The sequence below is a fragment of the Loxodonta africana genome, chromosome 4 (assembly GCF_030014295.1).
Source record: "Loxodonta africana isolate mLoxAfr1 chromosome 4, mLoxAfr1.hap2, whole genome shotgun sequence".
Lineage (NCBI taxonomy): Eukaryota > Metazoa > Chordata > Mammalia > Proboscidea > Elephantidae > Loxodonta > Loxodonta africana.
Window position 1 is genome coordinate 74,448,033 of NC_087345.1, and position 23,786 is coordinate 74,471,818.

Genomic DNA, 23,786 nt, shown 5'->3' on the forward strand with positions numbered 1-23,786 from the left:
TGGATGGTGCAAACGGTTACTGCACTTGGCTGCTCACCAAAGGCTGAAGGTTCTGATCTACCCAGACACCTTGGAAGAAAGGCCTAGTGATCTACTGCTGAAAAATCAGCCACTGAAAACCTCATAGACCACAGTTCTACTCTGACACACAAAGCTGGAATAGACTTGACAGCAACTGGTTTTCACTGTGAAAAAGGAAAAATTCTTTTTAAAAAGGACATCATTAACACATACCTTTCTCATTTTCAATATCAGTTGCCAGAGAATGCAGTGAACATTTCAAGAATAATTAGAAAACAATTCATTTTTTAAGCAGTTGTCTGCTAAAAATGTATCTTAAATTATCTTCCCCAGTAAATCAACTGATATTAATTTCAAATGACCACACATAGATCCATTCTTCTCTTGTAGTGTTTGCTAATCTTTAAAGCTAGATATAAACTCTAACGGGCAGTGGCAATGTCTGCCTTCTTTACCACTAACAACTAGCACAGCTGAATGCTATTTGTTGAATGGACAAAAGTGTCTCATTCCAATCGGTCTGTAACGTCCTTATACTCTGAGATCACACATTACATTTCTATTTTCCTGAAAGTGCTGAGTGCCTGATATGCAATAAAACCTGCTGACAGATTTTTCTTAGTGTAAGTATACCACACTTTTTGGGACAAATCTCAAATCTGGGAGGTGCTGTAGTATAAAAGAAAAAATACTATGAGTAAGGAGCTTTAGTTCTGTATTTTACTGCACGTCAACTGCCTAATTTACTGAGCGTTAACCGCCCAAAAATCTTTCTGAAATAAGGCAGTGGTGGGTATCCTTGGCCAAGTCATTTAATTTCTCTTTATCTCAACGTCTTCCACTGTAAAATAAAAGAGTGACTTTCTCAAACTAGTGTTACTCAAGTTATCTCTTAGTAAAAAAAATCATAGCCAAGTAAGTTTGGAAAATATTGCATACATTATCACCCCTTTTGAGAATTCATAATTCACATGAATTTATTAAAGCATTGTAATAAAAGACCCAATCTGCTAGACACATGCATTTACAATTCCTGCTCCAGAAAAACGTCAGATAGTGAGGAACTCAGAGATGTAGAATGTATCATTCTACCTTCCAAAGAGATTCTCTCATAGAACTAAACTAACAGGTCTTAGGCTTTACCAAGGGTGACTATGAGAAACCAAGCATATGTAGAGCACTGCTGCTGCAACCGAATGTGGAAGACTGTCCCTCACACTGTTTTTTGGCAATATGTGTAGGGCTGTTTTCCCCTACATTAATTGGACCTGAATAGTTTTTGAACTTTCGTGTCAGCAAATCCAGGCTTTTGTGTCTCCTTTTCCTCTGTCAATTCTCAAATCTTCCTTATTCTAGCCTCGATCAGTCCTTTCCCTTCCGATTTACTACAAGATGAGAACCCTATGCTTAACTAGCAAGTAGGACTGAAGTGAGAGCTTGAAGGGGCTGTCCTGTTGAACTGGTTGAGGAAAACACTGTCATAGTCACTCATCAGACCATCAATCAACCTGTAGGCATGTAGTTCTTTTCTACATATTTGCTTCATATTTTTAAAAATACTTTAGGCATAATTCAGAATGAAAAAGGTTTAGTGCTAATCTTTTCCTTTATATAGACACTATGAAGATGCCAACCTCCTTTAACTTGACATGAGTAGATAATGATTTTCTTTTTGTCACACCAGAAAAAACCATTTTTGTTTTATTTACTCATATCTATTCAGTGCCTAGCATCTATGCCGCCCTCAATACATATTTCTGGGAGGGAGGCAGGGAAGAAATCAAGGACACAGATAGGATATATTCCAAACTCTTTTCCTCTCCCATCCTCCCACCAACTGGAGATGACAGAGCTTTTGGTAAGAAAAAGAAATCAGTCAAAGTCCTGTTCTTCCTCTTGGTTATTTGGAGAAATACTGTGGGCTAGTAAGGTTATTAAGAAGAAGCAAAGCCTGATAGGACCCAGGAAAAGAAGTGCTAGTCTTCTTAAGCAAGGCTCTGCCCTAGGTTTTAGGGAGAAAGAAGATTCTTCCAAGTTTAGTTACCTAACATAGCTCACCAATGAAGGGGAACCAATGGACATTTTGAACAAAACCTTAGGGCAGAAATAAAGAATGTACACTTGTCTAATGTGCCTCCTGTCCAAAATTTCTGTTTAGAGCCAAATGCAGTGGTGAACAACTGGACAGGCTACAAGTCGAAACAAGAAAGGTGAGGGAAGAACAACCTTTAATAATATGAGCGAATGACAGCCTCCAATAGTAAGTAAAAGGCCCAGAAATTGAAATTTGAATTGGAATAAATGTAATCAGGGAATGGTGAAAGACTCACTTTTAAGGTATACGATTCAAACAGTATGTCCTAACTCTATATTGCTGGGGAAAACAGCAGTAACACTTTGGCAACTAAAGACTTTGGGCAAAGACATTAGGCCAATTTTGACAGGAGTCAAAGACACAAACAGTGACAACTTCTGCAAATAACAGCTCTGATCACAAATCAAAGAACAATTTTTACATGATGAAATCATGCTACACCAATCTTTATACCTTTATTTAAAAAAAAACAAAAACATTTTCAGTAGCATCCCTACATATGAAGGATGGCAATATGTAATAAACACTTGTATTTAACTGGGATCTTACAGTGACTCTTTTTCACACCTATCAAGTTGGAGGCTGCTCTATAATTTCATTAGAAGATTTTGAAAGCCAAGTTTTTAATGGATGCTTGCATACATACTTTAAATTGAAACTTCAAATGGCCAGCGTTAACTATTTACTGACTTTCGGCTGGCCTTGTGACTTGTTTTGACCAACGGGAATTAACAAACATGATATTAAAAAAAATTAAGAACTGTACATTAGGCTCGACTAAACATGTTAGAGTGAGACCATCTTAATTCATTCAGGAGCACCTAAGCTGACCCAGGCCAGGAGAACCACTCAGCTGACCTAAAAAATTAAAAAAAATGTTTATTATTTTAAGCTACTAAGTTTTGGGATCATTTGTTTGCCGCAAAAACAGGTACATCTTTTATTGGTTTGTGATCAATTTAGTTTGAGCTGGAAAGGAGGACGAAATAATTATTTCACATCAAAGTCTATCTGGGGAAAAATAAAAGATATTAACAGATTTAAGATTACTGTGATGTCAATCATTATACATGATCAAATCTGGTATCGAACTGTATGATCCCAAGTGTTTACTTCTAATATTTTCAAAGACCTGTAAAGCAGTAATTTAAAAATCTATTTTGAAGATTAAAAGACCCATTTGAGAATCCAATGAACCTTTCTTTGCCTTTCCCCACCAAACATGTATTACACACTAAACTATGCTTATAATTTCAAGGGGGTGTGAAGACATCCTGAAGCTATCCATGAATCTCAGTTTGAGAAAACTTGCTCTAGATAATGAAAATGCATTCACACACCGAGATGTAAAATTTTCAGAAATTTAGTTCATTTGGACTTAAAAACAGGAAATTTTACAACTATCTCTAATTATTACTTCAAATCTTTCATACTGAATTGAGTATTTCATTTCTATATTACACAGTTCTATACAAAATGTTACAAGCAATCAAATGCTTTATTTTATGTTCTGAAACATTTCTTCCAAAACAACATTTTGTAGGACCAACATGTGACACTGACAGTCACTGTTTTTTCCAGGCTGATACAATGCCAATTTCACCTTTTATTGTCTTAGATTACCTACATTTAAAGGAGGGCAACACTCATTAGAAAAAATAAAGAGTAAAAAATATTTTATTGATAAGATTTCTCTACTTAGACAATAGTAGTCAGAATTGTCATTATTAAAAAATTCCATACTGGAAAGAGATTCTCTCAAAGTACTGGTAGAAATATAAATTTGTACAACTACTTCAGAGGGCAATTTGGTGCTATTCTACCAAAATTATAAATATTGTTTTGAACCCAGTAATCCTATTTTTGGTCTGTCAGTTTGTCGCAATAATCTGAAAAGCTGGATTATATGAAGAAGAACGGGGTGTCAGGATTGGAATAAGACTCATTAACCACCTGCGATATACAGATGACACAACTTTGCTCCCAGAAAGTGAAGAGGACTTGAAGTACTTACTGATGAAGATCAAAGATTACACCCTTCAGTATGGATTACGCCTCAACATAAAGAAAACAAAAATCCTCACAACTGGACCGATAACCAACATCATGATAAACAGAGAAAAGACTGAAGTTATCAAGGATTTCATTTTACTTGGATCCGTAATCAATGCCCACAGAACCAGCAGTCAAGAAATCAAAAGACATATTGCACTGGGCAAACCTGTTGCAAAAGACCTCTTTCAAGTGTTAAAAAGCAAAGATGTCACTTTGAGGACTAAAGTACGCCTGACTTAAGCCATGGTATTTTCAACTGCCTCATACGTCTGAGAAAACTGGACAATGAATAAGGAAGACCAAAGAACTGATCCCTTTGAATTATGGTGTTGGTGCAGAATACTGAATGGACCATGGACTGCCAGAAGAATGAACAAATCTGTCTTAGAAGAAGTACCGCCACAGTGCTCCTTAAAAGTGAGGATGGCAAGGCTTTGTCTCAAGTATTTTGGACATGTTATCAGGAGAGGCCAGTCCCTGGTGAAAGGCATCATGCTTGGTAAAGTAGAGGGTCAGCAAAACAGAGGAAGACCCTCAATGAGATTGACTGACACAGTGGCTGCAATGATGGGCTCAAACAGAGCAACAACTGTGAAGATGGCACAGGACTGGGCAGTGTTTCATTGTATTGTACATAGGGTTGCTATGAGTTGGGACCGATTCAATGGCACCTAACAACAACTGAGAATTTCCTTTTTTCTTGGGTATTGAAAGTAATGCCTCTTAAAGTGGCAGTCTGCTACCTGATGAGGTGCTTGTGCCAGAATGTAAATCAACTGTTTCCTTCTTTAACATAGTTTGTTGTATAAAAAATGTCAGCTGAACCAAACAGTGTGTTTAGTGGCACAATGGATTCATATTCTGGGGACATCGCTTTATCTTGTCCTGGACTAGTAATATTCTCTTCAGACCAGTGGCCAGTCAAACAAACCACACTTTGAGTAGCAATGTTGTGTAAGATTTGAAACAGAACACAAAAGCTTCTCAAGAAGCTTACAATTTAAGGGGAGGTAAGTGATGTATATGTATAACTGTAATACAAACAGAATGCTTTCAGACAAAGATTCATATAAAAATGCTGTGAGTCAATGAAAAGAGATAACATTTACTTCTAACAAGTTAAAAAGAACGCTTAAGAGTAGGGATGGTATTCGAGCTAGGTGGATATAAGCAGGGGAATGGAATAAGCAAAAAGGGAATATTTGGGGAGATTGAAAATTTTTGTTGGACAGGAGAGTTTACACAAAGCCTAATGGTAAATAAAGTATGAATAGAATAGAGTCAGATTGTAGTACTCTTTCCATTTTTGTAGGGAATGGTAAGTGACATTTTTTTTTTTTTATTAATTGTTTCGTATGGGTGGGTAAATGAATGCTCAAAGCCGTGCTTTAGAAAAAAAATAATTTTTTGAAAATAATGTAAAGAATGGATCGAACATAAGTGAGTAACAGAGAGGGGAAAAAATGAGAAAGAGCAACAAAATGACTTAAAGTTATTTATACAGTTTGTACCTATAAAGTAAATCAGTATAAATGGAGGATGGAAGACTCTACCTACGCCCCCAACCCAAATCAGTGATCTTCTATATTAATATAAATTGTCCACGCAACACCTGAATTTATTAGACCAATTTAGTAAAAGAAAACAGTTAAACTCTTGTTTAACATAAAGAAGATAAAACATTACAAATTAATTTTACTTAATTGACTTGATGTTTTGCTGTGATGAGGACTGGAGAAAAGAAAGTCTAACGGCTGCTATGTTCCTAAAATTCAGTTAACTTAATAACAACACAAAAGTGCATCACAAATAGCATATAAATGTTAGGAGTTTAGAATAACTGAGTTTCTAAGCACTTACCATTCTCAGGCTGAGTTTTCTTAAGTGAATCAATGAGAGTACTGACTGCTTTTAAGACAAATATGATTTCTGTTACTTGCTGCCTACAAAAAGAGATGAAAAATTATTTCCAACAAGATTTAAAAACATGTTGTTTTTTTATGGCCCCCGGACACCCTTTCAGCTCAGTAATGGGGCCATTCCTGAGGTTCACCCTTCAGCCAAGGACTGAACAGGCCCAGGGAACAAAACAAGACTAAAGGGGCATACCAGCCCTGGGGCAGGGACTGGATGGCAGGAGGGAAGAGGAAAGCTGGTAATAGGGAACCCAGGGCTGAGAAGGGAGAGTGTTGACATGTCATGGCACTACCAACAAATGTCATACAATAACGTGTTTGATGAGACACTAGTTTATTTTGTAAACATTCCTCTAAATTTCAATTAAAAAAAATGTTTTTTAAAAATAAAATTTGTGATTTAGATGAAAATTTACACAGAAAATTTGATCCTCCTTTAAAAATTTTTATACAAATTGTTCCATGCCATTGGTTACAATTTCTGGAATGTGTCAGCATTTTCATTATTTCTATTGTGTTTGTTCTGTTTCCCATTGATCTAGCTTCCCTTCCCTCTTTGCCTTCTCATCTTTGCTTTTGGGTAAATGCTGACCCTTGGTCTCATATAGTTAATTGTCTAAGGGAGCATATTACTCACAGGTGATACTGTTTATTTCATATGCCAATCTACTGTTTGGCTCATGGTAAGGGAAAAACACCCTAGACTTGAATCCAATTAAAATGGAGCTTTACTAAGCCAAGGCAAAGAAAATAATTTGAGCTATGGAACTGTCAATGTGCACTGAGCACAAGAGACTAAGGGATCCACTGAATCACATTCCTGGAGTCTCCAACATACTATTGCAGAAGAAAGTAAAGAAAAATTCTGATTGGTTATTCACTGATACACCATTGTCAAAGGTGGGGTAACAAAAACGGGATCTTTACAGTGATTGCTTTAAAGAGTTTTTGTTGACTAGTTACCATCTGGTGATATGTGCCTTGATCTTAGTGACTATAGGGGGTTTACAAGAGGAGGGTTTACAGGAGATTGGATATTCGTTCATTTCTGGAAATGCAGAGGTTGCATAAAGGCTCCCTGGAAAAAAACTGACATTTGTTCTTAGCTTGGTTACAAAGAAAGCATTTCCTTAGATGCCAGATAACAGGCATAACTGACCTTACCCTCTGTAATTATTAACCAGTTCTGTTTTCTGGTTTCACAGGCTTTCCAAACAAAATGGATTCCTGGCCCAGACCCCACTTTAGCCTCCCTTACTCTGGACCACAGACCTCATATAGTTTTAGAGTCTCCTTATCAGGCTGAAAGGTGATCTGCAGACATAGCTTCAATTGCCATGTGTGTTTTTATACAAATATGCCATGTGTAGGTTTGTACAAATAGATGTACTTTGAAAAAATGATGAACACAATACAATTCGAAGTTAACATTAATTTTAAATTATAAAGGAAAAAAAAATCATTTTTATTAACATGTACTTCAGTGTACAAATCAGATTTATAATTACTCTCACCTTAAGTTATGAATTTAAAAAGGGGGGGAAGGCAATCTACTCATGAAAATATAAATTTATTTCTAAGATACTCCTTATAATACTTTAGATTAAAATATTTTACATACATGCTTTCAAAACTTCTCCACTAAAGTTTTTTTTTTTTTTAAACTAACTACACCATACCTCACTTATCGACACGGTTAGGTTGCGAAGACCAGATTTTATGCAAAAATCAATGCTATGCAGAAATGGAGGATCACCGTATCAGATCACATAATGGAAGATGACTAAATCATTATATAACTGCCAAACCACTGAGAATCATGGTCCAGCCAAGTTGACTTATAATCTTAACCATCAGAGTCAGCATCACTCTCACCTTGGCTTTTGTTACTGCCATATGTACATCGTTAATGCGCAAAAAGTCAGATTTTTTAATTATTGTTATAAATGCAAAATGTCGGATAACAAGATAGTCGATAAGTGAGGAGCAGGTGTAGTACTAAAAGATTTCTCAAAGCTTAAATGGGAACACACTACTATTATCTCCTGGTACATATTTACCATGTTTATTAAGAGTATAGTCAAAATTATAATGGTATTTATTTAACTTTCTAATACAACAAACAAAATGCTCTGAAATCGTTAATCCTAAAGTGGCGCTATCTGGAGACATTAGCAATGAAGAATGAAGCTGGAGTGAAGGATCAGGAGTAGCCTGATTCCTTCTTTCTCTTTACAGAAGTAAAACTGTTCCACTCTATAGTCTCTCCTGCCCCCACCCCCATTCCTGGTATGAGTTTGTGTTACTATTCTATAGACAGGACTTTCTGAATACTATGACAGGGAACTACTTCAAACACTCCTTTATGAGCACAGATGTATTTTATTGTTGTGTTACAATGTAACTTTTCAGAAAACAATTTCAGGATAGTGCATCAAAAAGCATGTGTCACGAATTGTGTCCCCCAAAAATGTGTGTCAACTTGGCTAGGCCATAAATACCAGTACTGTGTGATTGTTCACCAGTTTGTCATCTGATGTGATTTGCCCATGTTTTGTAAATCTTACCTCTATGATGTTAATGAGGCAAGATTAGGGGCAGTTTGTTAATGAGGCAGGATTCAATTTGCAAGATTAGGTTGTATCTTGAGCCAATCGTTCTTGAGATATAAAAGAGGGAAGTATGCAAAGAGACAGGTGGACCTCGTTACCACCAAGCAAGAAGAGCCAGGAGTGCGTGTCCTTTGCACCCAGGGTCCCTGTGGCGAGGAGCTCCTAGACCAGGGGAAGACTGATGACAAGGGCCTTCCCCCAGAGCCGACAGAGAGTGAAAGACTGCCCCTGGAGCTGGCACCCTGAATTTGGACTTTTAGCCTCCTAAACTGTGAGAGAATAAATCTGTTTATGAAAGCCATCCACTTGTGGTATTTCTGTTATAGCAACATTAGATGACCAAGACAGAATTTGGTACCAAGAGAGTGGGCTGCTGCTCTGACAGATACCTAAAATGTGAAAGCTGTTTTGAAATTGTAAATGGACAGAGGATGGAAGAATTTTAAAGTGGCTGATAGTAAAAGTCTAGATTGCTTTGAAGAGACTGTTAGTGGAATTATGGACATGAAAGACAATTCTGGTAAGGACTCAGAAGGAGATGAGAGCTGCTACACTGGACAGAGAGCAGATGGTGAGAATCAGCAGCAGAACAGACCAGCACGAGACAGTGCTGGAGCTGACCCACAGAATGAGAGAGCTGAGTGCCTGTGCACAGGGGGCTTCCTGGTGGAGTGGAGTGCTTCTGAGCACTTATCCGTAGAGCTAAGCTTGCCGACCCACAGAGTAAGAGAGCTGACAACCTTCCACCAAAGTTTACTGGTGGAGTAAGGTGCCTCAAAGGACTTATGGGTGGAGCTAAAGAGCTTTGGAACACTTGTCCAAGTAGGGCAGATGCAGGTAGTGAGGCCCAAGGGGCCAAAAGGCCAAGTAACCAGGAAGCAAAAGCTGAAGAGACAAGGACCATGGGAAGCAAAACTGCCTCCGTCTCAAAGGGTAGGGCCACGACCCCTGGGGTCTCCAGAGTTGGAGCCATGGCCTCTGAAGTTTCTAAGGGTGGAAACACAGCCTCCTAGGTTTCAAAGAGTCAGATCTTCACCAATTTGGCTCCAGAGTGTGGGGCTGCCTTTCACGAGTACCAGTGGGATGGGGGCAGATCTGCTACCCAAAGCGGAGGGGACAGGACTGCCATGCACAAGGGGCAGAAGAACAGAGCCTGCTGGGGCTGAGGGAGTTGGGTTGCCACTCAGATGGACTAGGAGAATGGGGCTGCCCAAAGTTGAGGAAGGAGAGTCCCCATTCCAGTGCGCCTGGAAGGCAGAGCTGAAGCCCCAGGCTGAGGGGCCTCCACCCAGAATCCGGAGGGTGTAGCCAACACCCAGAGTCTGGAGGGCAGGGCAACTGCCTAACTGGTCTCATAGAAGAGAGGATTATTTTCAAGTCTTGAGTGCTAATGTAATGTGTTCTGCTGACTTGCTTGGTACATGTTATCTCTTCTTTCCCTCCAATTTCTCCCATCTGTAATGGCAATATCCATCTTGGACCTGGTTCGACCATTTTACTTTGAATAACTCGCATTCTAGACTTCACATATGGAGGAGAATTTTGCAGAAAATGAAATTCTGAATTTGGAGTTGATTGAAGACTTCTGAGATGATATAATGAGGTGAAAGTGTTTTACACGTGGCAAGGATATACATTTTTGAAAGAGCCAAATGGTAGAATGGTATGGATTGAATTGTGTCCCCCCAAAATGTGTGTCAACTTGGTTAGGCCATGTTCCCAGTATTGTGTGACTGTCCACCATTTTGTCATTTGATGTTATTCTCCTGTGTGTTGTAAATCTTACCTCTATGATGTCAATGAGGCAGGACTCAATCTACAAGATTAGGCTGTATCTTGAGTTAATCTCTTCTGGGATATAAAAGGTAGAAGCAAGCAGAGAGACGGGGGTCCTCATACCACCAAGAAAGCAGAGCCAGGAGCAGACTGGGTCCTTTGGACCAGGGGTTCCTGTGCTGAGAAGCTCCTGGACTAGGTGAATATTGATGACAAGGACCTTCCCCCAGAGCTGACAGAGAGAGAAAGCCTTTCCCTAGAGCTAGCATGCTCAATTTGGACTTTTAGCCTCCTAAACTGTGAGAGAATAAATTTCTCTTTGCTAAAAGCCATCCACTTGTGGTATTTCTGTTACAGCAGCACTAGATGACTAAGATAGCATGATACAATATAATCTTATAGGAGAACTACAAATAAAATTCAACTAAAGGCAGTAATTAGAGTAAATTTAAAACATAAGAAATGAAGAGAAGGTTGATTTCTAAAATAAAACAGTATGTTATAACCTAATAAAAATATTCCATGCAAAGCAACTTTATTAATACATTTTCCAATGTATTTTCAGAGCTCAATTTTGATTAATCACTTTTCAATCATGCCCATAACTGAATTACTAACACCTATCTTCGGAATGTTTTTGTATGTAAATTTGAATATGGGAGGTATAATTTACTTTCTAGAAATTCAAAATACAGAAGATCCTAAAAGTCCAAATACAAATGGCTAATAAGCATTAGCAATTAAGAAAAGAAAAAAAGACAAGCTAGTATGTGACTATTTTCCATTTATCAAACCAGAAAAAGATAAAATTAACGATAAACTGGCAAATCACTAAGAATGTTAAAAATTGAAGAAAAGCGTCCAGGAGAATGTCAATTGGTATAATTCTCTGGTAGGCAATTTGGTAATACGTAACAAATGCTTTAAAAATGTTTATATCTTCGGACATGTCAATTACAATTCATTGTAAGTAAGTAAGAATGTGCATAAAGACTTAGGGCTAGTGATTTACCTCTCCAAAACCACCCATGAAATAGGAACTGTAATGATTTTCTTCTTTGCTGACTTTGATATCTTCGTCATCCAATATTATTTTCTATTTATTTTACTTCACTTGATTTGCCCTGAACCTTATTTTCCACATTAAAAAAAAAACAAACAGATTTGTAACCTAACCCTCATTTATGATGACAACTTTTTATGATTTTGATTAGCCTTGGCTTAGCAGAAAGACCTAAAGCCCTTCCTCTGGCATCGGGTTGGATAGGAGAGGGAAATCCAGTTAGGTGGAAGGGCTTCATAGAGCAGATTAGATGAAAAGATCTAAGATATGGCTAATTGACTTACAGAGAAGCCTTGAAATGACTGTAAAACAAACCAGGCTGTTCTTAGAGTGAGATTTTTCTATTATTTTCACTGTAGGAGATAATATCATGTGCTTATACAGATCCACAATCCCTTACCCCAAAATCTTTGGTAAAAGTTTTTTTGGAATTCAATTATTTTTAAATTGAAAAAAAAAAAAAAAGGTAACTTAGTGCATATATATTACTTAACATCCATGAGAGCTCTGAGGAAGCACTCTGTAATAAAACACAGAAAAACTTATGAAGCAAAACTTACAAAGATTTACACTATTTGGGATAAATTATAAACAGCCTCAGGTCAGTTCAGATCACTCATGAGAATACTTGCTTTTCAGAGCTTTCTTTGTTATTAACAATGATCATATCAGTAGATTTCTTTCTTTAATAAAATAAAATACATACCTTGGAAGAGGACATTTGCCACTTAATCTTTCATCCTCTATATAGCGATGTAGTACATCTTGGGACCTCTTTAAAAGCACTGAGAGTGCCATTCGTGAGATATAGCCTTCTTGAGGTGTTGTGACTTTATTACTGAATGAAAACTGGAGCAATGTTTCAAAACACATTTTAGAAAATTCCTCCCTCAAACGAATATCAATCTCTGCTTCTGTGAAATTAACAATTTTTGATTAAGAAGAGGTTAAATCAAGCCACCATAATGATAACAACTCTTAGCAAACTAGGAATAAAAGGAAATTCCTCAATCTGATGAAGGGCATCTATGAAAAGCCTATAATTAAAAAAAAATATATATATGGTGAAGCACTGAACAACTCTCTACCCTCCTTGCAAGATCAAAAACAAGGCAAGATTGTCCTCCCTCATCACTTCTATCCAACATTTTATTGGTGGTCTCAGTGATTTCAATAGGGCAAAAATAAATGAAAGGCATACAGAGTACAAAAAGAAGTAAAAATGTCTTTATGTACAGGCAACAAGTTATCTGGCCCTTCTGGATTAGCTTCAATTAAAAATTATATAGCAGAGATAGCTACAGCCCGTAAGTATCCTTTGCAGTGGTGTGCTGGAGTCCACTTGTATTGTTTTACAGGAGTCAACTGTGGACACCCTTCCCAACTGCACATTCAGTGATATACCATGGATAGCTTAAAATCGGCCATGGTGGAAGTGGGAGTGTTTATCCCATAGAAATCGGCAATCACTACAAATCAGGCATTTCCCTCCTTAGAGAGTTGATTAAACATTTTACCAGCATACACTGGTTATGTGGTTGGGGGTCTCTAGTATAAGGATTAAGAATACTCAGTCAGGAGGAAATAAGTCTCCAAAGCAGGTCTCAAGACAGAGAGGAAGTTTTGCAAAAGGTACCTTCAAAAGAATATTGGTTTTTAAGGTCACTCATTAATTTGAGAAGTTAGAAAAAGTCTGCCTTCAGCTTTTTGATTAACTAAAGGTAGAAAATTCAATTTGGAAAAGTCAATTCAGATCTTGAACACTTGTAGACGAGATAAAGCTAGATGCTTCTTATTTTCCAAAAGCATGCAGAACCCCTTATTAAAAAAGCACATGTTTAACAGTAGCAAAGAAATTAGTGGGGAGGAGTAAACTGCCTCATCTAAAACTGGGTCTAAACAGCCTAATTTGTTTCTTCATTTCTGGCTTCATTTTCTTCAGTATCCACTTAGGCCCTAGAAGCTATTGTTATCAACCACTTCCTACTCAATTCCTTTGTTTATTCTCCTTTTATTGCATATAGTTTTCTCTGTCATTTTAGATGATTTCCTCAAATACTTGGGACCTTTGGCTGTCAGATAATACATGAGCAGGGGACTAAAGGAAACCCTGGTAGCATAGTGGTTAAGAGCTACTGCTGTTAACCAAGAAGTCGGCAGTTCGAATCCACCAGGTGCTCCTTGGAAACCCTATGGGGCAGTTCTACTCTGTCCTATAGGGTCACTATGAATCGGAATTGACTCGATGGCAACGGGTTTGGTTTGGGTTTTGGTTTAGGGGACTAAAAATCGATCACTGAAACCTTCGTGTGTATAGGTTGGTCTTGTTTAGCAAGGAATACCTCTGTATGTATATGTTTAAAAGAAACTCCAAGTTAAGGCTAAGAAGTTTGTGTTCTACTGCAAATTCTTTGGAAGAAGATTTGTTTATCTTCCTTGTCTTGGTACACTTAACACTATAAATGGCCAGAAACATCAGAAAATTGTTAGTAAAAGTATACATGGTAACTCAGTAGTCCTTATTTAGCTTAAGACATTTATACCTAATTGTGAATATTGTGTTTAGGGAGTATTTTACAATAATTTATCTACAAGTTTCTGAAATATAGTTTTAATAATAAAAAGTTGCCTAGATTAAGATAAATGCAGTTTAATTTTTTTTTTCTCTGAGATTCTCATGTTTGTTAAATCTACATTTTACCAGGTCAGTTTTAAAAATTGTCTGGACTAGGGAACAGAACTAGTTTGTGAAGTAAACAGTATGAGAGACATCTAGTGGTCAAATTGTATACATAAATGCTCTTTAAACCCACTGCCATTGAGTCAATTCTGACTCAGCAGTCCTATACAACAGAGTAGAACTGCCCCACAGGGTTTCCAAGGAATAGCTGATGGATTTGAAATGCCGACCTTTTGGCTAGCAGCCAAACTCTTAACCACTGTGCCACCAGGGCTCCAAATGCTCTTTAATGGGGTTTAAAAGTGTTCAGTACTGCTTAGAAGCAGAAGTTAGTAACGGCTCTGGGAAATTCTGGAGATTTAAGGATACGCATGGTACAAATTTACAATTTTTTAATCATCTCACAGAAAAATCACTTTATGATGCTACAATAATATTTAAGGCTTGAGCACAATTTAGAAAAAAAAAAATAGTAAAAAGCAACTTAAATATTATCTCCCGATAAGGTAGCATGATATAATGAAAAGAAGCAAGCAGTTCTTTCACAGTGTGAATTTTGGCCTCTAGCCTTAAAACTTTGTGCAATTTTTTCAACCTTTGTAAACCACTTCCTCTTCCGTTATATGGTTACCCATCTTCAGAGAAATGTAAGGAATGAGAAAACATACTTCTAGCATAATAACTTAAACATAGTAGGCACTCACTAAATGCTGTTGTTGTTAGGTGCTGTCCAGTCAGTTCCGACCCACAGTGACCCCATGCACAACAGAACAAAATACTTCATGATCCTGCACCATCCTCAAAATCTTGTTACACTTGAGCCCATTGTTGCAGCCACTGTGTCAATCCACCTCGTTGAGGGTCTTCCTCTTTTCCACTGACCCTCTACTTTACCAAGCATGATGTCCTTCTCCAGGGACTGATCCCTCCTGACAACATGTCCCAAGTATGTAAGACGCAGTCTCGCCATCCTTGCTTCTAAGGAGCATTCTGGTTGTACTTCCAAGGCAGATTTATTCGTTCTTCTGGCAGTCCACGGTATATTCAATATTCTTTGCCAACACCAGAATTCAAAGGCATCAATTCTTCTTTGGTCTCCCTTATTCATTGTCCAGCTTTCACATGCATATGATGCGATTGAAAATACCATGGCTTGGGTCAGGCACATCTTAGTCTTCAAGGTGACATCTCTGCTCTTCAACACTTTAAAGAGGTCCTTTACAGCAGATTTACCCAATGCAATGCGTCTTTTGATTTCTTGATTGCTGCTTCCATGGCTGTTGATTGTGGATCCAAGTAAAATGAAATCCTTGACAACCTCAATCTCCTTTCCATTTATCATGATGTTGCTTATTGGTCCGGTTGTGAGGATTTTTGTTTTCTCCATATTGAGGTGTAATCCTTACTGAAGGCTGTGGTCTTCGATCTTCATCAGTAAGTGCTTCAAGTCCTTTTCACTTTCAGCAAGCAAGGTTGTGTCATCTGCATAATGCAAGTTGTTAATGAGTCTTCCTCCAATTCTGATGCCCCGTTTTTCTTCTTATAGTCCAGCTTGTTGGATTATTTGCTCAGCATACAGATTGAATAGGTATGGTGAAAGAATACAACCCTGGCACACACCTGTCCTGACTTTAAACCAATCAGTATCCCCTTGTTCTGTCCGAACAACTGCCTCTTGATCTACATTAAATGTTAGTTCCCTTAAAAAATGTTAAGGCATCTTATTTTTTGATGGGCTAACCGCAATTTATAGTGCTGAGATGCAGGTATTTATATCTTCATTTTACAGATGACAAAATTGAGACTCAGAAGTTAACCAACTACTAAGTGGCAGAACACACATTAATTTTTCTCTACACAATACTGCCCTCCAAATAATCCATGACTTCACGTACCAGTAATGCAATGACTTGAGCTGATGCCCTAAGTACTTTGCAACTTAATTCATCACCAGGGTTTGCAAATATGCTTTTATCCACAGATTATTCACTCTACTTTCCCCTCATAAAGCTGAATGTTCTTAAAAATTACTTTATCATTTTCCAATTAACATTTACCACAATCATAGAATTAAATATTTCTACAGTCAGCTTCTTCAAAAGTACTTCGATACATACTAACATTAAAAAAAAAAAAATTAATTAAAATAACAAACCTGTAAATGAAGATGACTGAGAATGTATTGAGCCCTTATTAAGCATGGTCATTATCTGGCCAACGAATTCTTTGGGAATAAAATTGGCATAAGGTAGTATCTCAGTGCTGATAAGCTGAACTACCTAAAACAAAAAAAAGCAAATCCAAATGCATTTTTTTCCTTGAGAGAGATTATGTCAAATATTATGATCAAATTATAATTTCTAAAGTAAAATTTAAATTTTACTTTTAAAAAGAAAATCAGAATCCTCCTTGAGAAAAGGACATGAACATTTTAATGTTAATATACATAATCACTACCAGTCTGTTTTGCTCATCTGTCTTAGCAACTTTACTACAAAACAGTTAATACTATTAAATATTTATTATGCAACTATTGACAAATATTGGTCTTCAACATGATAAATTAAACAGTGCTCTAGAGAAAAATAGACAGCATATGAAACTACCCATGTTATACGAAAATATCCAAATAACCACAAATAACTTATAACTACAAAGTATGCACTATAAGAGAAATAGTTATATTTATTTTTGCCAAGTATCTTATTTCTAACATGTATTAAAATTTGTCCTTTGAAGAAAAAGAAATTTCATGAGAGTTTTAATACGGTAGTGGCACAAAATTCAATATTTTATATCTATATGATGACCTCTATACTTTTTAAATGTATACTTTAAAGTAATTCATTTGATCTGATTTACTTAAGAGTTTTCCTATTTCACTGCAAGGGAAAAAACCCAAGGGCAGGGGAGCGGGGGGACACCCCACCACTACCAAAAAAATTCACAGTCAAAAAAGCTACTTCTTGTATGTGACAGTCTGACTTGATTTGTAAACGTTCACTTGAAGCTCAATAAAAGTTAATAAAAAAAAAAAAAAGCTACTTCTTCACATTTCATTTGTAATCCTCAAAATACGTTCTTTAACAAAACACTACTAGCTTCAAGAATTCTAGAGGCTGTATCTACAGCTGGTTAAAAATGAAAAAACAAAAAAACAAGCAACTTAAACTGATTAGTTTGTACCACAAATATCTGGTTTGCCATACTACTGTATAAGTTTTTTAATACCTGATAGATTTATTTCACTGAATCAAGTGCTTTTTTAAAGTTATTAAATGGACACAATCAACAAACTAACTAGACAATATGCACACAGCACAAGTACATAAAAATCTAAGAAAGTCATTTTTTAAATGTCAATGCTTTAAAAAAATTAACCTTTAACCTTTGTTTTAATGCCTTTAGGTTCAACCTTAACCTGTTAACTTTATTCTTCCAGTAATTTTATAGTTTCAACATTTCTAATACTTAATTTTCACAAATGGCCACAGGAAAATGTTCTAAATAGCTTCCTTACCTCAACGTCAATACTTTCATTTCTTTGGAACTCTTGAATAGACAGATTATCTGGAGGTATGCTAAAGATAATAAATAAAACACTTTATTTTTAAAGGTAAATATTCCCTGGGAAAATAGATAAATAGTATTCAAATGACAAAAATTTCTATTTCCCACTCAGTTTGAAACATTACCATTTTTAAAAAGAATCATATTCTTAACTAGTCATTAGTATAAGTGACTAAGCTAATTACGAACATGAAATTCTAACTACAAAAATACTCGCTCTAATCCTGAACTAAATACAATTTATAGAACTAAACTTCTTTCAGTGCTACAAATGAAAAAATGATGAAAGGTGAGGATATTATCCATCATCGGCAGTTATAGCACAAGTTACCACTGAGAAGACATGAGTTCACTTATCTTGTCAGTAATTTAAGAAAACCTAGGTTAAGTTGCTGAGTTCTTCACTTAGAGACTGCCAATTCATCATTAACCTGTCATAAGTACAATGTATTAAAGACCTCTACAATACAAGATGGATAACATCTGAAAAGTTGTTCAAAACATCTGAAAACCTGCTTCAGGTTTTCTAAAGCAGAAAATCATTCTCAGTCAACAGTTTTGAGAGAACCAAGGTGAATTTCAGATCTTAATGGCTCTTAATAAGAATGAGCAGTAAAATGCTATTATACTCATAAAATAGTGGGATATTAACTACTCAAAACCAGCTGAGAATAAGATGGCAGTGATAATAATAGCAGCTAAAATTAGAGTCAGCTACTGTACTAAGTGCTTTATTTGTATTATCTCAGATGATCGTACCGCAACTCTGTACGTAAAATATTATTATCATATAATTGACAGAAGAGGAAACTGAAGCTTATAATGGCTAATAGTACGCCCAAGAACAAAAAGAAAGAAAATTGCAAGGCCGCAATTTGAACCCAGACTTATCTGATACTTGAGCCTAAATTCTTCTCTATTATGTTCTAAATGTAAAAACAGACACATTTAGGTTTAGAGACATAGAATACATTTTTGTACCAGTGCTCTTTTTGCTCTGTTTGGCATTATTTGTTTTATTCACTTATTATAGGTATTAAAATACACACAAACAAACAATATTACAGGCACTAGAACTTGGTTTAGATGTTTTTCATTCAACAAATATCTATGAATACTGACTGCTTTGTATCAAGAATTATATATTCTTGGTGTTCAAGACCCAGTTGTGAACAAGATGGACCCAGTTCTTGTCCCATGAAACTTAGACACTAGTTTGCAAGTCTTATGCTAACTCTGTAATTTGGCAGTAGGAACTAAAAGAAAAAAATTTAAAGACATGTATTCAAACCTGAATGGAATTTCACAACCACTACCATGAAAGTAGCTTCCCAGATCTTATCTGCATCTTTAAGATGAAAGTTGCGTTTAATTCTAATTTATAAGCAAGAAATGTGTTTAGCGATACTAAAAGATTTGTGATGACGGCAGTGGTAATCAATGATGGACTGATAACTTATTAGGAACTTACACTAATAATATTAATGTTATTAGGAGTATATAACAGAAACACTCGTTGCATTGCTAAAATATCTTGTGATGAGGGAAGAAAGTAATGTACAAAATTAAAAACTGGAGCCCAGTTGGTGAAATGGTTAAGCGCTCGGCTGCTAACTGAAAGGTTGGTGGTGGGAACTTCACCCAGTGACTCCATGAGAGAAAGACCTGGTAATTTGCTTCCATAATGGTTTTAGCCAAAAAAAAAAAAAAAAAAAAAATCATACGGGGCAGTTCTATTCTGCCACATAGGATCTCAAAGAGTTGGAATCAACTCGACAGCAACTAACAACAATAACAAGGCTAGGAATGGCCAGAACCCAAAAAATCAAAGCTAAAAATGGAACGGTTCACTCTTCCTAATCCCAAAGATCCATAAAGATCAGGAAACTATTTGATTGTGCACAAGGTGAGTATTCTGATCCCAGAACCCATACTAATCATTTAATTTATAGCTACTATCCTTTCTAGGTACTTTAAGCATATCAAAAAAACACTGGTTACAGTTTAGAAAATGCTGATGATTAAGAGCTTACTTATAAAGGGAGATGGTCAACATTGTAGGTACAAATGGGCCATATAAGATCCTTAATTCTCTAAGTTTAAGAAACACAGTATTAACTGGCTTAAAAAAATTGTTTACATGAATATTTATTTGAAATAAGAATAGAGCCTTCAACCTGATAAGGGCCCGGGTGGAGTAGTGGTTAAGAGCTTGGCTGCCAAGCTAACTAAAACCTCAGCAGTTCAAATCCACCAGGCACTCCAGGCACTCCTTGAAAACCTGTGAGGCAGTTCTTCTCTGCCCTGTAGTTTTTTTTTTTTTAACTGATAATGTATTTATACTTTTTTGTCAGTTTTCTCTGTATATGTTTATAAAATATTTTATTGGAGTATAATTCGTGTATCATAAAATTCATCCTTGGATATGATACAATGAAAATTCCATTTTTTAAAACCAAACATAAACATCCTAAAGGGCTGATCATTATCACCACTGAGCTTATTTATTCTGGTAATACACTGATTTTTCTGAAACCGTTTTCCTCTTGTAATGTCAAGTGGGTCTCAGATTAAAAAATGGATTTTCCTAGCTTCATTAAGTTAAAATTATGGTTTCTTAATTATGATGTATTCACATTATCTTATATGCAAGATTCCTGGCTCACAGCCAAAAACACTCTGAAGGGCAAAAATCTCCATTGCTCATAGATAATGTACCCAGTGGATAAATGTCTGATGCACTTCTGTTTTATACACAATCTAACAATCTTAACAATCAATTACTTTGTTAATAAAGACAGTTTTCAGAACAACTGCAGATGTGATGACACTTTTTCGAAAGGCTGCCCTAATTTTAAAAATGAATAAGCTGACCTTTTAGTAAAGAGAAAGTCTTCAAAAGTACTGGCTAGTTCTGGCCACATACTGTCAAATTTTCCAGAAGAAGCATGCTGCCGGGCAACAGGAAGCCCAATAGAAAGAACTTTGAGGAGAGAAGATACTGCTAGTTTCCATGTGCTTTCAGAAGGACAAGAATACTTCAAACTGAGAGGAACTCTAAGAGTCTGTGGAAATAAAAACAATTTAAGATAAGTATGCAGTTAAAACACACACACACCAAATTTTAATTACTTAAAAAAAAAAAACTATAGCAGAGGAAAAAAAATTACAGCAAAGGCATTTTAGTCTTAAAAAGTATGTTATTTTCCAGAAAGACCAATTCTCAGGCACGGTCTTTAAATCCTACTGCCTAGAAATATATACTTTTAAAACCTGTCTCCATCTTATAAACAATGAACCAAATTTTTATCATCACAAAAAATAGGGATATTGCCTGAAAAGTTAAGAGTCAGATTAGGAAATTTACAGTTTTATAGATGCTACAGAATCAGAACACCCTGCAATAACCTCTTCCAGCAGAAAATAATTTGGCTGATGTGATTCTCCCATTTGGGAGAGATTAATACTTGCTTATATTTTCTCACTAATGTTGTGCTGTTGTTAATGTTTTGTTGTATACTGTCGAGTCAATTCCAACTCACAGCTGCCCTATGGGACACAGGAGAACTACCCCACAGGGTTTCCTAAGCTGAGATCTTTATGAGGGCAGATCATTAGGTCTTTTCTCAAGCAGAATGGCTGGTGAGTTCAAACCTCTGACATTTTGGTTAACAGCCAAATGCATAACCTTTGGAACACCAGGGCTCCTTAACTAATGTTTAAAAAAATCCCATTGCTGTCTAGTCGATGCCAACTCATAACCAAAAACCAAACCAAACCTGTTGCCGTCGAGTTGATTCCGACTCATAGTGATCCTATAGGTCAGAGCAGAACCGCCCCATAGAGTTTCCAAGGAACACGTGGTGGATTTGAACTGCTGACCTTTTGGTTAACAGCCGTAGAATTTAACCACTATATCACCAGGGTCTCCTCCTCCAATTCATAGCGACTATATATATATATTTTTTTTATATATATATATATAACTACTGTTTACGCGAGAGTAAACACAGCTTAAAGCAGCGTTACTTTGAAGTCTTATGTTTTTCTCTAAAACTCTTGAACTTTTTATTCTACCCTGTGATATTTTAATGTACTATTTTTCCTTTTTGAAATACTTCAGTAAAACTGATAATTCAAGAAGATGGTTTATTTACATTTAAATAAATGAGGGTACAGAAGCAGCGTATCTGAGCTATGTACAGTGACTAAGATGTTGAGACCTTTTTTTTAACTGATCAACTTTTGAGACAGGTTGCTGTTAATCATTAAAATAACTAATTTGGTGATTTGGAATGGACTTCTCTGGTCATTCTAGGTCTATCTGGCAACTAGAAGACTAGACTGACCAAATTATCACAGTCAGCTATCTCAGGGCACCATCAATAAATAATTTTGGCATACTGTCAGGCAATTCTTATTACAGTGAATATTCTTGTATACAAAAATTCTAGTCTGAGAAAGCCAAAGAGTAGAAGAGATAAATTCTTACATTGCACAATTATGGAATGAATATAAAACCTAATTTCATCATCCTCCATACAAATTATTACTAAGTACTCTCTTGGGGAACATATGAATCATTACATATTAGTAGCATGACATCAGCTTCCATTAATAGAAAATCAATCTATCCAGAATCTATTTATCCCTTTCCTCTCTCTCCACTTCCACACAACCCATGTGCTTTGGGAGAAAGCTGACCTTAACCAAGTTTGGGAATTAGGGTAAGGAGATAATTAGCTTATTAAACCAATCAATCTACTCCATTTCTCTTGCAATAATCCCTGGTTCAAGAATGGGCAAAGGACCAAAGCTAGTCCACTTAAGGTCAAATTTAGAAAGTTAATAATAATATGGTAGAATCACACCCTCCTGTTCCTACTTGATACACAGGATACATACATGTTATTGGCCTACAACTAAGAGGAGAAACATAGTTTAGGATGTAGGCAACTCTTAGAAAGCAGAACAGAGAGAAAGACATTTGGTTTTTGGTGATACTGCTGAACCAATGAATCAGTCAATCCTAAAGCCTTCCCTCTAGTTTTGAACTTTCTAATTAAGTATACCAATAAATGCCCTTTATTGTTAAAGCTAGTTTCAGCCTGATTGTATATCCTTTGCATTGAAAATACTCAATGATACAAGGGTCATTCTGAGTTAAAATTTTAAAACTCAAAGTTAGATAAAAGAAAAGTATGGTTTTACTGTTGCAATTAATATTTTACTGAAATCAAGGGAACATTATGCACAGCAGATCCATTCAATTTATTTCTTAAAATGTTTAAGTAATCACACAGGGATTGGCATACAGTAGGTAATCAGTAAATTTGTGCTGAACTGGAAAATTCAGTTCCTACCTTCACAAATCTCATGCTTCCTGAGAAAGGAGGAGAGCCTTCTCCAGTTAACCATGCCATAATATAATAAGTGGCATCAACAAAGAGTTTTGAAACTCCAGAAAAGAAACTCCTTAATACCTTTAAAAATACAAACTGATTCTTTTCACTCCTCAGCATTAAACCCTTCAAATGGTTAAAGAATAAAGTCTGATCTCCTTATGACAGCTTGTAAGACCCACATCTACCTTAACAGACTTACTCCAGGCCTTGTTACCTCCCTACACTAAATTTCTCACTGTTTCTTGAAAACGTACCATGATCTTTTACATTGTTTAATTTACCTACAATGCTCCTCTTCCCTTTTCTTACCTAGCAAACTCTTACTCCTTATTCAAAGACATTATCAAGTGTCACCTCTGTTCATTTTCCCAAAATCTCATAGGCAGTTATCTGTGGGGAGAACTAACATATTTAGCACTAAGTATCTGAAAAGTAGATGAAGTAAAAGAACTGAACAAAAGATTTCAAAAGGTGGCTCGAGAAGACAAAGTATTATAATGACATGTGCAAAGAGGTGGAGCTAGAAAAGAGGTGGAGCTAGAAAACCAAAAGAGAAGAACATGCCTGGCATATCTCAAGCTGAAAGAACTGAA

At 36.3% G+C, this 23,786-nt stretch overlaps 1 protein-coding gene across 11 annotated transcripts in view; it reads right to left on the reverse strand.

Annotated features, from left to right (window-relative positions):
• MON2 (MON2 homolog, regulator of endosome-to-Golgi trafficking) overlaps positions 1 to 23,786 on the reverse strand; it is a 146,925-nt gene that overhangs the window by 33,642 nt on the left and 89,497 nt on the right. For 10 of the 11 annotated variants that reach the window (XR_010321818.1, XM_023558375.2, XM_023558371.2 and 7 more), the window contains 5 exons: positions 20,663 to 20,853; positions 17,739 to 17,799; positions 16,374 to 16,497; positions 12,245 to 12,452; positions 6,032 to 6,114 (listed from right to left, as the gene is read on the reverse strand). Coding sequence is in view for 10 of the 11 variants with exons in the window: in XM_023558375.2 (XP_023414143.1) it covers positions 6,032 to 6,114; positions 12,245 to 12,452; positions 16,374 to 16,497; positions 17,739 to 17,799; positions 20,663 to 20,853 (667 nt within the window). In the remaining variant the exon portion in view is untranslated. Of the gene's footprint in view, positions 1 to 6,031; positions 6,115 to 12,244; positions 12,453 to 16,373; positions 16,498 to 17,738; positions 17,800 to 20,662; positions 20,854 to 23,786 lie in introns of those variants that run through there. The other variant, XM_064283937.1, reaches the window with a different exon arrangement.